The 14,135-nt window shown below is 34.2% G+C and overlaps 2 protein-coding genes across 2 annotated transcripts in view; one reads left to right on the forward strand and one right to left on the reverse strand.

Annotated features, from left to right (window-relative positions):
• The window catches only part of UBAC2 (UBA domain containing 2), a 233,632-nt gene that overhangs the window by 189,357 nt on the left and 30,140 nt on the right, over positions 1-14,135 (reverse strand). The window contains exons 3-4 of the mRNA XM_037151691.2: positions 11,812-11,931; positions 10,448-10,557 (exon numbers count right to left, since the gene is read on the reverse strand). Coding sequence (XP_037007586.2) covers positions 10,448-10,557; positions 11,812-11,931 — 230 coding nt within the window. The remainder of the gene's footprint in view (positions 1-10,447; positions 10,558-11,811; positions 11,932-14,135) is intronic.
• On the forward strand, positions 1,832-5,577 carry GPR18 (G protein-coupled receptor 18). The gene is made up of 2 exons (XM_037151690.2): positions 1,832-2,113; positions 4,528-5,577. Exons 1-2 carry the CDS (start codon positions 2,103-2,105, stop codon positions 5,555-5,557), a joined length of 1,041 nt encoding a protein of 346 aa, XP_037007585.2. The 5' UTR covers positions 1,832-2,102; the 3' UTR covers positions 5,558-5,577.

A 14,135-nucleotide genomic window follows, 5' to 3' on the forward strand; every position in this document is an offset into this window, starting at 1 on the left:
CGTTGGCCAAGCCAAGAGATGGGAGTGCAGTAGTAAGGAATGTTATGGGTTGGAACAGCAAGTGAAAGGCAAAGAGCAAATGGAGAAGGTGGGAAAGGAGTAACAGCTGATCCACCCTCAAGTTGTGCCCATGGAAATTTCCTAACTTGCCTCTTGTTGCCTTTCACTGATAGACTGGGCGATTGGAAAAAAGAATCTTGCTGTGTGTGATAAAACATTCTATCTCTTGATATTAGCAGTCCAGGAGATACTAATCAATACTTAATTTCAGAAACATTGTCATAGGATAGATGAAATTAAGGCAATGAAAAGATTAAAGAGATAAGAGGTTCCTATCACCAATTGAATTATCAAACTCTCCTATACTGCATATGAAATATAACTCCATGTATAAAAAATTGATTCATGTAATTCGGCAATGAATAAATCCTATCTAGTGAATAAATCAATGTAATCACCCCCTAATGAGATGTTATTATAGCAGCTAGGGCGGAAATGGAAGGAATTCAGCACCTGAAGAAGCTGGGTTTGGTGTCTGAGTGCTTCTGCCAGCATGGCCTTCCATGTGCATCAAACCCCCATCTATACAAGAAGCAGTTGCTTGACTGTTGCCAACACTTCTAAAACCCATTATTCTGGAAGGCTAGCACAATCGAAAGTACTTAATCACCAAAGGCAAAGATATTAAATAACTTTTAAATCAAAGACTAACTATGGGCCCTGGCTGGCGTAGCTCAGTGGATTGAGCGCGAGCCTGTGAACCAAAGGGTCACGGTTTGATTCCCAGTCAGGGCACATGCCTGGGTTGCAGGCCAGTTCCCAGCAGGGGACTCACGAGAGGCAACCATACATTGATGTTTCTCTCCCTCTCTCCTTCCCTTCCTCTCTAAAGATTAATAAATAAAATCTTTAAAAAAAAGATTTGAAAAAAACAACTATGGTTTTGTGTGAGAAAAAAAACACGAACGTTCAAACTGTCTTAGATTCAAAAAACAATTCACTTCACTTCATGTATCTTTTAAAACTTGGTAATTCATGCATAACCGAATACAAAGATAATTAAAATTTTAGGACAACCACATAAGATGATTTTTTTTAAGAAAAAAGAAAGTAAAAAATGTAACATAACTAGGTAGGCAATGATTAGCATTGCATACTTCCCTTCCCATTGGTTTCATTTCCCCTCTTAAGTTAAAACACTCCTAATGTGTAAATTATTCCACTGAAGACTTACAGAGTCCATCCTTACCAATTTGCAGGTATGTTTATGCCAAAGGAATTATTTCTAGGCTTTTACATGATGGAAAAGGGATATAAAGCACTGGCAACTTAAAAAATAAAGCAAACTAAAGTATACAAGTATATACAAAGCAGAAGCAAATAACTGAGGATTCCAATTTTAACCACTTAAAATGTTTTAATAGTAAACAGTAGATATTCTGTGATTTTAGGAACTTTGTAGTAAAGGGTTAACTCTGTTTAGGAGTACCTAAATGCCAGGTATTATGTTAAACTCAAGATTTTTCTGGTTTCAAGTCCTCACAATGCTATCAAATGGGTGTTATCTCTGTTTTAACTGTATAGAAACAAAGTAGGAACAGGGGCTCAGAGTGGGCAGGTAACTAGAAAATCACAGAGCTTAAAAAATAAAGAAGCTATACTATGAATATCATTCTAGTCAAAGTCAACATCAAATCTCATATCCCTTCAATAGATAATGCAGACGTAAAGCATCAAAGTAAAACACTAAAGACATTTTCCTTTTTGTATGATTCTCTTAAATACATGGTATCATTTCAAGGGAAGCTTATGCTGAGCATAACTTCATAAACAAATCATTTGTGAAAGAGAAAAACCACATCCAGTCAGAAGTTGAAAAAGCCTTCAGAAAGTACTTCCTGAAAGAGACAAAGCTGCAACTAGAACCAACTCTTATACCAAGAATTATATTTGAAACAATGTTTTAAAGCAACAGAAGAGCCTAAATAAACAAATATACCATTTCTTAAATATACTATTTCCAGAAAGAGAAGACAGTCAAAGATATCTCTTTTAAAGAACTGGATATACTGAAAAATGTTCCTGTCTAGTAAAGCCTTTTGATGGACAGGAGGTAAGTTGTATTTAATTAACTTCATTAAAGATTATCAGAAATAATGTTGTACTTACTAAATTGCAAAAGCACTATTTTAGTAATACATTATTGAAACTATGGTAAAGAACTTTGAAATGAGATGCTGTTACCTTCCTGCATTTCAAATATGATTTTTTTCATTTATTTTCAATATTGTTTTACATTAATGTAATGGTAAATGTAATTTTTTTCAACTTCAAGAAAATGTTGATATAATAAATTATAAGTATATTTAAGAGTGATAACTTGGTTTAAATTACATTATTTCACAAATGTACTTAAAAAGTTTTTAAGAAATGAAAGACTATGGATAATCATGGGATCAAAAGCTTTTAAAATGATGGCTTGAAAACCAATCGCTTTTCAATATTTATCCAAAAATTTATCTCTGTGCAGAGCACAACCTATTCTGACAATGCCTTTAAAACACATGCATCATGCATATTTTTTTTCAAACTTAATCAAATGAATACAGGTGTTGGTGACAAACAGTCAGTTTGAGCCCAGTGTGGGGGAAAGAGATTTATTCAAAAGTAGTTTGTAAGTATGGAATTTATGTGACATAATTTGGGAATGAGGATGGGTGAAGGTAGTCCTTATGCAGTACAAAAAGAGGAAAAAGGCTACAAATCTTCATTTATATTACAACTGCTATTATTTAAAAATTCGCTTAAAGTTAGACATAGTCAAGTCTCCGAAATTATTCTCCTTTCTATGATACTGAAGATTACCGAAGATTATTCTTTGTAGTACTTTTCTCATCTGATAGAAATATTCCAGTCACATCAATATTTGGAACTTTTAATTAATACAGGCTTTCAAATATATAGAAATCTATTCCAAAATCATACTTAACCTAAATATTTGGCAAATTAGCTGTAATCAGGAAGAAAGGAAACAAGGGAAAAACAAACTCATATCGTGTGCTTGTCCACAGCAATTGTTCAAATTATTTTTAATTTATCAACAGCCCATGGTGCCACAGACCACACTGCTAACCTCACCCACAGCGCTGAGTTAGAGACAGCCCACTCTGCAAAGTGACATTTCTGAAGGAAACTCTTTTTTCATCTCCATATTTCAAAGCAATGCCACAAGGTTCCATCTCTTTGCAGTGACTCTATTTTAAAATCACTGGGGTTAGCACTGCATCATGGGTGATGAAAGTTTCACACTAAGAGAGATGAATCATTAAACTCCTCTACATTAGAAATGAACTTTTTTGGTAATGGGAATTAATTTTTGCATACACATAAAGTTATTGAATGACATCTTATTAACAACTACTTCTCTTTGATACTCCTTTTTAAAATTTAATTTGAAAAATAATACAGTTCTGTATCTAGGTAGAGTGAGGACATGAAAATTACTATACTAACAATATCTCATTCTCAAGGTGTTACTCTCTGCACACCATTGCAACAGTGAAATTTGCTTCTAAGACACAGGTAAACACCACCTGGAAGACTCAGCACTAAACACCTCAATTATGCATTAGAATCCAGCTCATCTATTGTTCTAGGAGTCAAATTCTTAATCTGTAGACCTTGGCACAAGACAGTGATGTTTTTAAACCTATGATAATTTAGAGAACTTAATACTATGAAAAAGTATTTACTACTAAAAAAAAGGGTTTAATGGCTAACTAAGCAAGTCTTCATTGACAAACTAGAGAGTAGTTTCTTTGGGTAGGTCACTTCATTTTCCTTCCAGCAAAGGAAGCTCACCAAAGGTTCCTTCCTTCACTCATCTACTATTCAGCAAATGTTTACCTTTTGAATATCTATAATTCATTCAATAGGCAATGGGATATACCAGTGAAAAGGGAAAGTTCCTGATCTCAAATGAGAATTACTGTGACTATTCAGTAGTTAACCAGTTAAATGGTTATTTTGTTAGTTTTATAATAGGTATTTTATACATTAAAGTTGTATTTAATGAGTAAAAATTCATTATTTGATATTACTAATCTGGGTTACAAAATATTTAAACAGAATGAAGATGATAAGAACTGGCAAACAATGCAGCAAGAATCAAAATTCAGAATGTACTTTCCCTAATTAGTCCTAATCAAAGAATGCTTATTATAGGAATAATAAGCTATGCAATTTCACACTATAGGAAAAAAATCATAAAAGTCATTCTTTGGGGAAGAAAAGAAGCAAGCAGAAGAGAGAAAATGAATAAATCTGCCAATGCATTATGACACACCATATCACTTTAATAGATTAGCACAGATTAGTAAAAATACCTAGGAAATATATTTATTACTCTACAATATAAAAATCTTTATACTCTCAAAACTAAAATCCACTGCATGCCAAGTATGAGGATACTAAACATTTCTTTTTCAGCAAAGAATTTTATTCCTCCCAATCTTAACTATTTTACAGTTCTCAAGTGTCATGCCCACCAACAAACTCCAAGATGACGACATCTCACAATCAAGCTCAACCTGGTTCTTCTAACAGGTCATATCCAGACGAATACAAAATTGCAGCCCTTGTCTTCTACAGCTGTATCTTCGTAATTGGATTATTTGTTAATGTCACTGCCTTATGGGTTTTCAGTTGTACCACCAAAAAGAGAACCAGTGTAACCATCTATATGATGAATGTGGCATTACTGGACCTAATATTTATAATGAGCTTACCCTTTAAAATGTCTTACTATGCAAAAGGTGAATGGCCATTTGGAGAGTACTTCTGCCAAATTCTTGGGGCACTCACGATGTTTTATCCAAGTATTGCCCTATGGCTTCTTGCTTTTATTAGTGCTGACAGATACATGGCCATTGTGCAGCCAAAATATGCCAAAGAACTTAAAAAAACATGCAAAGCTGTGCTAGCATGTGTGGGAATCTGGATAATGACTCTGGCAACCACCGTCCCACTCCTACTGCTTTATGAAGACCCGGATAAAGCTTCTACCCCTGCCACCTGCCTGAAGATTTCTGACATCATCCACTTAAAAGCTATTAACATATTGAATTTCACTCGACTGACATTTTTTTTCTTGATTCCTCTGTTTATCATGATTGGGTGCTATCTGGTCATTATTCATAGTCTCCTTCATGGGAGGACATCTAAGCTGAAACCAAAAGTCAAGGAGAAGTCTATAAGGATCATCATCACGCTCATGGTGCAGGTGCTCATTTGCTTTGTGCCTTTCCACATCTGTTTTGCTGTCCTGATGCTGGATGGGGACGAGAACAGTTACAATCCCTGGGGAGCCTTTACCACCTTCCTCATGAACCTCAGTACCTGTCTGGATGTGATTCTGTACTACATTGTTTCAAAACAATTTCAGGCTCGAGTCATTAGTGTCATGCTATACCGCAATTACCTTCGAAGTGTGCGCAGAAAAAGTTTCCGATCGGGTAGTTTACGGTCGCTAAGCAACATAAATAGTGAAATGTTATGAATAAATTTTTTTGTCTTCAATATCCTTAAATTCACTTTACTAATCACCCTAGAGTCACTAGATATTTTGTATATTATCAAGTCCCTTTTCTTCTTAAAAAAAAAAGCTTTAAAAACTCATTTGTGGGATTTTATTTTGGCAATATAATTAAACACTCTGAAGTATTCTAATAAATTCATTATTTTTATTATTAAAGTTTGTATAGAACATTTTTATGAGGTATTAGGAGAAAACATGCAATTTGCGTTTCATATTCAAGCCTCATCTAAATACACTGCTAAGCAACTCAACATTCTGTGTCTAAGCCAAACTTCCAGGATCCTTACAAAAACAACTACATTCAACTCATCATTGTTATTTACTGCAGAGCAAAATTAGTGGAAATAAGCATTTGGAGGAGCCTGTAGAGACCATGCCCATTAGCCTTCCTCTACTCCGAATTCATTTCCTTTTGGAAACAGGCTGTAGTCAATCAATAAACAATTACTAAGAGCGTACAAACACCAGACCCTACTTAAATCAATGGGGGAAACCTAACCAGAGATCTTATTTCTGTCCCCAAATCCAAGTTCCTCCCTATGACATGAGGTATTTCTACTATATGGTGAAATATCTTTACCCAATATAAAGAGTTTCCTCACATCGCATTATAAAAGCAATTTATTTTTTTTCTATGTCATATGTCACAGTATAAATAGCACTAGTCAGGGATCTTGCCATTTATTTTCCCCTAACCAAGTAACTTCATTTAAAAAGAAAAAGTGAACTACAATCTATAAAGTCTGTATTCTAAATATTACAAAAATACACAAATGAATCATCTATAACTTCCTTTCTGTCAAATCACTTTTATTACTCTTAACATGATCATCTCCCAATGAGACTTAGAATCAAACCAATGCATTGGCTATAAATTAACTTTTATAATTAAGTTAGGTAAATTCATAATCTTTACAAAAATAAATACAAAGGACCCTAATGATAAAACAGTACTGTAGTGCTAAAAGGTCCCTTAGATGACCTGTTTTAAATATAAAGAAACTAAGGTTCAAAGAGGTTAGGTGATTTGCTCAACTAAAGAACCAGGATTAAAAACCAAATTCAGTTCTCTTTTCATGTCAATTGCCAATTTTTTAATGATAAAAAGTAATCAAAGCCTCATCTAAATGAGGCTTACAGAATGTAAACATTCCCAGAGCTACATAAGATAAAGGAATCAAGGTGGTACTGAGATGTAGTTTCTCAACAGAGAAAACTACCTAAAGTTTTTACTGTGAATACTCAAGGAAGCAAGATACTTTAATAAATATCTTTAAACAAATAATCATTTGTAAAACAATGGGAACTATGTATGTGTGTGCATATGTGTTTGTATGGCTTTTAATAATGGAGCTATCTTTAATGTCAAAACCTAATGGTTACTTTTTCTGAATTTCAAGTGACAATCATGAGAATCTATCAGAGGCCAGGTATAATTTCTATGTAAAGCATGCAATCATTATGGGACTACAATCAAGGTTATCCCTTCCATATGACTGAAAGAAAGGCAATGAGTTCACCAAGTCAAACTAGTTCTTAAAGAGACAGTAGGGTGGCATAGAAGGCCCAGAAAATAATGAAGATGCAATGTAATAAATGCTAATAGGGGTCTTAAATTTGTTTGAATATACATAAAAGGGCAATTAATATTACCAAAGGATGACAGGGTACAGGAAGAAAACCAAGTAAACACGAGAATACAAATACATAGAATGTACTGAAAAGTCAACAACTGATGGGGAAGTGGCAGAACACTGGGTTAGGGTCAAACTATGAGGGCTTTTAAGGGAAAAAAGAAAACCAAAATATAAGGGGTATGCTTCTGGTAGGATGTTTGCCTAAAAGTGAGCTTATTTAATTCTCTCCACTGTCCTGTGAAGTATAGACTATGATCCTCAATTAACATCTGAGGGTCATCTACAAATTGAGCTCAGGAAATGGAACTTGAGAGAAGTGACTTGCTCAAGATCATATATAAGTAATACATAGCAGAACTGTAATCTCAAATCTGTTCTGATGGGAAAGCCTATGCCGTTCCCACTATTCTATACTCCTAGGTACCATCTTGGAGGAGGTTACTTTTTATTCTGAAGAAAATGAGGATTTAAAGGTTTTTAAAAGGAAGACTGGCGCAGTTAAACTTGTATTTTAGAAAGATAATTTCTGATAACACTGGCATGGAATGCTTTGGAATTGATAGACTGGTTAGAGAATTACTGCAAAAATCTAAGCAAAAAAAGATTAGAGTTTAGACTGAGATAATAACAGGAATAGAGAAGATGGGATAAACAAGTAATTTATACAAGACTTTTAATTATAAGATTTGGTACCCTACTATAATGATGAGAACAGGGAGATTTCAAGTGGGATTAGTAGATGGAAATGCCATTAACTAAAATGAATACAGGAGGAAATGGTGAGAATACAGCAAGAGTTGAGATTAGAAGGGATGAGAGCTTCTGAACATTATGAATTTTCTTTGAGTCTTACAAGTCATTAGGAAACATGACTCTAGAAAGATCAGTAAATAATAGGGACTGGAAATAGAGTTGGAAAACAACAGATATTAATTGTAGTTGAGGTCATGGAAGTCCAAAAAGCTTTTTGTTGAGGACAAAAAGCCCAGAGAAAGTACTTGAAATAAGCTTGAGAAAAAAGCTGTAGATAGCAAATAGGGTCATAAAGGACCAGGAGAGAGTAGTGTGCTAAGACTCAAGAGAGCAGATTTTTTCATAAAATAATAATATTGAGGTCGAAAGTATTTAATATACTATTGAAAGGTCAAATAAGACAATAGAAAATAAGCCACTGGCTTTAGAAATTAGTTGGGTATTGGTGAGATTTATAAGAGAAGTTTTAAAAGTGGTGGGTTTCTTTTAAAAAGGAAGAGAGAATTAAATAGGAAGTAAAGAATTATAGATAGAGCAGATAAATTTGGCACTGACAGGACAGAAAAAGTAACAGATGTTTATGTGAAAAACATTGCAAATTTTAAAGCACATTGGCCAAAAAAATATAGTTTCCTCTACTGAGTTTTTGAAGCTTTGCTATAATCAAATAGAAGTTGTATTTACAAAATTCAAAGCTTCTTTATTGAAGTAAAGATTTATATTCTAAGAAATCTATGTTTGAGAAAGCTTCAAGATTCTAAAAAGCAGGCTCTCATGTTTCATGATTTGAAAAGGAAAGAAATATATTCATATTCAGGGAATGGCTGAATTAATACTGATATTGTCTTTCAAAGGAGATCCTATAAGTTTTGAATTTACTCTAGTTTGCAACTTGCTATGAACTAAGGTAAATATGTAAATGCCTTCCTGCTTTAAGAATAAATAAAAATATTCCCAGGTTCAAAACTGAATCAATCCTTCTCATAATGTAACAGTTAACAGGATTCTGTTTAAAAAGTAACAGCCATTCAATTCTATGTGCAACAGAAAAAAAGGTCAGCAAAAAAAAAAAAAGGGACAATATAAATAAGAATTAAAAGCTATGTTACTACCCATGCCCAAAATTTCAAACTCACATGTAACATATATACTGTATAACTGAGTAGGTCTTATAGAGAACTAAAAAGAACTGGCCTGGATGAGAAATGTTCAGGGAAAACCCATGATTTAGTAAAGCTTCTGCCTTCCTGAATCAACATGAAATCACTCTTGATGACCACAGTATTTTTCACAGTAACAGAAATAGTCAACTTAAACTTCTTGGTCTCGTTACAATTACAACCTATGGAACTCAACAAAAACTTTATGATAATTTAACGGAATTTTGTCTCTATTCAATTATTATTCAGAATCATACATTATTAAAATAGCTAAAGGTCAATACTCTTGCCAACTAGAGTATTGTAAATTTACTTCATTACTGAATGAAGTAAATCTTTTTTTTTTTTTTTTTTTAAAGATTTTATTTACTTATCTTTAGAGGAGAAGGGAAGGAGAGAGGGGGAGAAACATCAATGTAGGGTTGCCTTTTGTGCGTCCCCTGCTGGGAACTGGCCTGCAGGGAACCGACTTGCAACCCAGGCATGTGCCCTGACTGGGAATTGAACTGCGATTGTCTGGTTTGCAGGCCCGTGCTCAATCCATTGAGCTACACCAGCCAGGGCTGAATGAAGTAAATCTTGAAGAAGATGAAGTAAATCTCATAAAGGACAGCTATGATATAAATATTAACAATGTAAGTGAAAACACTATTAGATTACTAACTATATTTTAATAGAGATCCAAAATGAATTTGACTCAAGATACATGCAATTGTCTAATAGTTCTCAAAAACACAAATTCAAAATTAAAAAAGATGAAATTAGTACACACAGAATTTTATATATCTGGAATCTCAATTTCAAAGTATTTCTCAAACACAGTCTCCCATACTTAATTCAGAGATACTTTAAGGTCACTTACACAAGTAAATAACTCTGCTCCTAGATACCAGATATATCAATTTTTAAAAACATCATTCTTCAGAAACTTAGTTTCAAATACATTTTTCCTAATACAATCTAATTAAACTTTGTATTTTTGTCTTTGATTCACAAAATTACAAAGACAAAATTTCACTATAAAATAAACACATTAAATTAATTCTATCTTCAGAACAAGAAGTGAAAAATTTTAAATTCTCTAAAATACAGGACTTCGAAGCTGAAAAAAAGAATGAGTATAAAATACATTGTTTCAAGAACACAATGAAAATGAAAACATAAGTGTACAATAAAATTTTACATATAAAATCAATTTTACTGTATCTAAAAGTTTAAAATATTCTTTTACTGACTTACAATAACACTTTAAATCAGATTTAATTAGTTATAAATTAAGCTACTCTTTGAGAGCTACTTACAATCCAGAAGGCAAATTCCTGGATGCAGAGATACCAAAGCAATACCATGCAGTTTCAACAAGGATGAAGTCCATCAAGGCTGACAAAACCCAGGAACCCAGCAAAAAGGACTAAAAATAAAACAAAACATTATACAGAAGAGACCCTAAAAATAAACCACCATTACTTAATTAGAGCCAATGTGTATGTGTATATATGTATATGTGTACGTGTATACACACACATACAAAGGCCTGTCTGAAAAAAGTCCAGCCACTTTTAATTTCACTAGAACAGTTTGTACAATATCAATGTAACCTAGCAGCCAAAGAGAGTGGACTGGACTGTGCATGTGTGAACAATGACAACTTCACTGTACTAGTCAGTGGTGGCGATAAATGCCACTGAGTGAGCATGTAAACTGTGTGGCCATCACATTCAAAATGACTGAGCAAGTAGAGAAACAAATCTGCGTCAAATTTTGCATTAAGCCTGAACATTCCTCCACGGAAACTTAGATGATTCAGAAGGCTGTAGCTACAGGCAACTAGTGATTGGCAGGTTCATCACAACAATGCTTCAACTCTTGTATCAAATTTCCTACAGACTTTGTTTTGCAGAAACATCAAATCACCCAGGTGACTCAAGCTCCCTACAACCCGGATTTGGTGCCCTGCAACTTCCAGCTTTTCCCGAAACTGAAATCACCCTTGAAAGGGAAGAATTTCAGATCATCAAGGAGATTCAGGAAAAAATGATGGGGCAGCTGATGGCAACTGGGAGAACTATATAAAGTCCCAAGGTGCTTACTTTGAAGGGGACTAAGGAGTCATTGTCCTATGTACAATGTTTCTTGTATCTTGTTCAATAAATGTCTCTATTTTCCATATTGCATGGTCAGATACTTTTTGGACAGACCTTTCATGTGTGTGTGTATGTGTGTAAATATACATACGTATTTGTCTTTATTAGAATAGACTTTTCAAAATGAGAGAATAAAACTACATTGGTCAAATTAACTTCCACAATTTCTAGGTATACTGAAAAAAGATATTTGCAGCAAAATTTATTTTTAACAAGTAACACACAAACCATTAAGCAAAACAAGCGATTTGAATTTTATTAAAGTCAAAATCCTAATTAAAATTGTCATTACCTACTCATACCTGCCATTATCTATCATCATCATCATCATTATTTTATTATGTCAGTGGCTTAAATTTAAAATTTTTCTTTGGTTAATGTCTACCTTTCAATTCAGACAGGATCACACAATTAAAAGATAATTGTTAATAATAACAAAATAAAACTATTTGAATACAATAAAAAACAAAAATGTTTTTTCTATAACCTGATAGCAAAGGGAAAAATACATAAAAACTTACTGCAAATTTTCTGCTTCCATATCTTCTTTCAAATATCCTAAAATTATAAATAAGCAGACTACTGCAGAAAGTATCTTTCAAATCAAGGCAAATTATTCTTCCACATATCAGCCTCCAAATCTAGATGGGAATTTTAGAAAGAACAATAAATAAGAGGAAGATTTGTTCAGGTTGCTTCCTTAGCAAAGTTATTACATTTAGTTTATATTGCTTATTTTTTATACTCTAATTTAAGCAAAATAATGATGCATACCGAAAAAGAAAACTACGTATGTATTTTCCCTAAGAAATGAGCTCAAGTGTCTCATACTAAAAATTTTTTCCATGTAATGTATTCTCATTTAGACAATCAAAAATTCACTGTAAAAATTTTTAACACTATGTTTAGTATAAGTAAAATATTATATACATGAACTGGAATGAATTAACAGGTATTTGATTTTTTTAAATATACTTTATTGATTATGTTATTACAGTTGTCCCAATTTTTCCCTGTTTGCTTCCCACCCTGACCAGTATGCCCATTCCCTCCAGCAATCCCCTACTCCGTTCATGTCCATGTGTCATGCATATATGTTCTTTGGCTACTCCATGTCCTATACTGTTCTTAACATCCCCCTTTCTATTTTGTACCTACCAATTTGTACTTCTTAATCCCTGACCCTTTAACCCCATTTTCCCTCTTCTCTCTACCAGCTAATAACCCTCCAAATAATAGGCATATCTATGATTCTCTTTTTGTTCTGCTTCCTTGCTTAGTTTGTCTTTTAGATTCACGGTTGATAATTGTGAATTTATTGTCATTTTAATGTTCATAGTTTTGATCTTTTTCTTTATAGTATAATTCCCTTTAATATTTCATATAATAAGGGCTTGGTGATGATGAACTGCTTTATCTTGTCTGGGAAGCACTTTGTCTGCCCTCAATTCTAAATGATAGCTTTGCTGGATAGAGTTATCTAGGTTGCAGGTCCTTACTTTTCATCACTTTGACTACTTCTTCTGTTAGCCTCTCTCAAGTTTCTTTTGAGAAATCATCTGACGGCCTTTTTTAAAAAAAAAATTTTATTTATTCATCTTTTGAGCGGAAGGAAAGGAGGGAGAGAAATATCAATGTATGGTTGCCTCTCGTGGGTCCCCTGCTGGGAACTGGTCTGCAACCCAGGCATGTGCCCTGACTGGGAATCAAACCATGATCCTTTGGTTCACAGGCCCGCGCTCAATCCACCAGCCAGGGCTCATCTGACAGTCTTAATGGGAACTCCTCTGTAGGTAACAATCTGCTTTTCTCTTGCTTCTTTTAAGATTTTCTCTGTATCTTTAATATTTGACATTTTTATTATGATGTGTCTTCGTGTGGTGCTCTTTGGGTCCAATTTGTTTGGGATTCTCTATGCTTCCTAGACTTGTATGTCTATTTCCTTCAACAAATTAGGGAAGTTTTCATTCACTGTTTTTTCAAATTAGTTTTCAATTTCTTGCTGTTCCTCTTTTCCTTCTGGCACCTGTATGGTTCAGATATTGGCAGGTTTGGAGATGTCCCAGAGGCTCTGGAGCCTATCCTTGTTTTTCAGAATTATTTTTTCTTCTTGCTGGTCTGGTTGAATGTTTATTTCTTCCTTAGGTTCCAAATCAATGATTTGAATCCTGGTTCATCCCTTCCACTTGGTTCCCTGTAGATTTTTCTTTATTTCACTTCATTTCTGCCTGGGTCTTTTTTTATGCTGTTGCAGTATCCAATGATTTCTTTGAGCAACCTGATAACCAGTGTTTTGAACTCTATATCTGACAGGCTCCATTTTGTTTAGTTGTTCTTCTGGAGTTTTATTCTTTCATTTGGGCCATATTTATTTGTCTCCTCAATTTGGCAGCCTCCCTGTGTTTGTTTCTATGTACTAGGTAGGGCTACTTTGACTCCCTGTCTTAGTACTGTGGCCTATTGTAGAAAAGCATACCTGTAAGTTGTATGTGGCAGAACCTTTGGTAATCACCAAGGCAGGGCAACCTCTGTCACTGCTCTGGGCTCTGTGTGGGGGAGGGCTTGGAGAGGGGACAATGCCACTGCTTGGCCTCTGGAGTTCTGCCCGGGAGGAAGCTGTTTCCCAGCACTTGCCCTGTTGCCAGTCACCTCAATTTCTTTCCATATGCCACCATTGCACTGTCGACATGCCTTAAGTGTCAAAATTTGGGAGATTCCACCATTGCAAAATAATGACCATCACCAGCTGTCTCTACTGTCCTCATCTAGTCTAACTTTGCACTAGCTTCCAACCATGCCTTCTATACAGTACATCTAAGGGCCGAAGTTTATATTCCTTCAAGAA

Source organism: Artibeus jamaicensis, unplaced genomic scaffold, assembly GCF_021234435.1.
Source record: "Artibeus jamaicensis isolate MK-2021 breed Jamaican fruit bat unplaced genomic scaffold, CSHL_Jam_final contig_410, whole genome shotgun sequence".
In the NCBI taxonomy this organism is placed as follows: domain Eukaryota; kingdom Metazoa; phylum Chordata; class Mammalia; order Chiroptera; family Phyllostomidae; genus Artibeus; species Artibeus jamaicensis.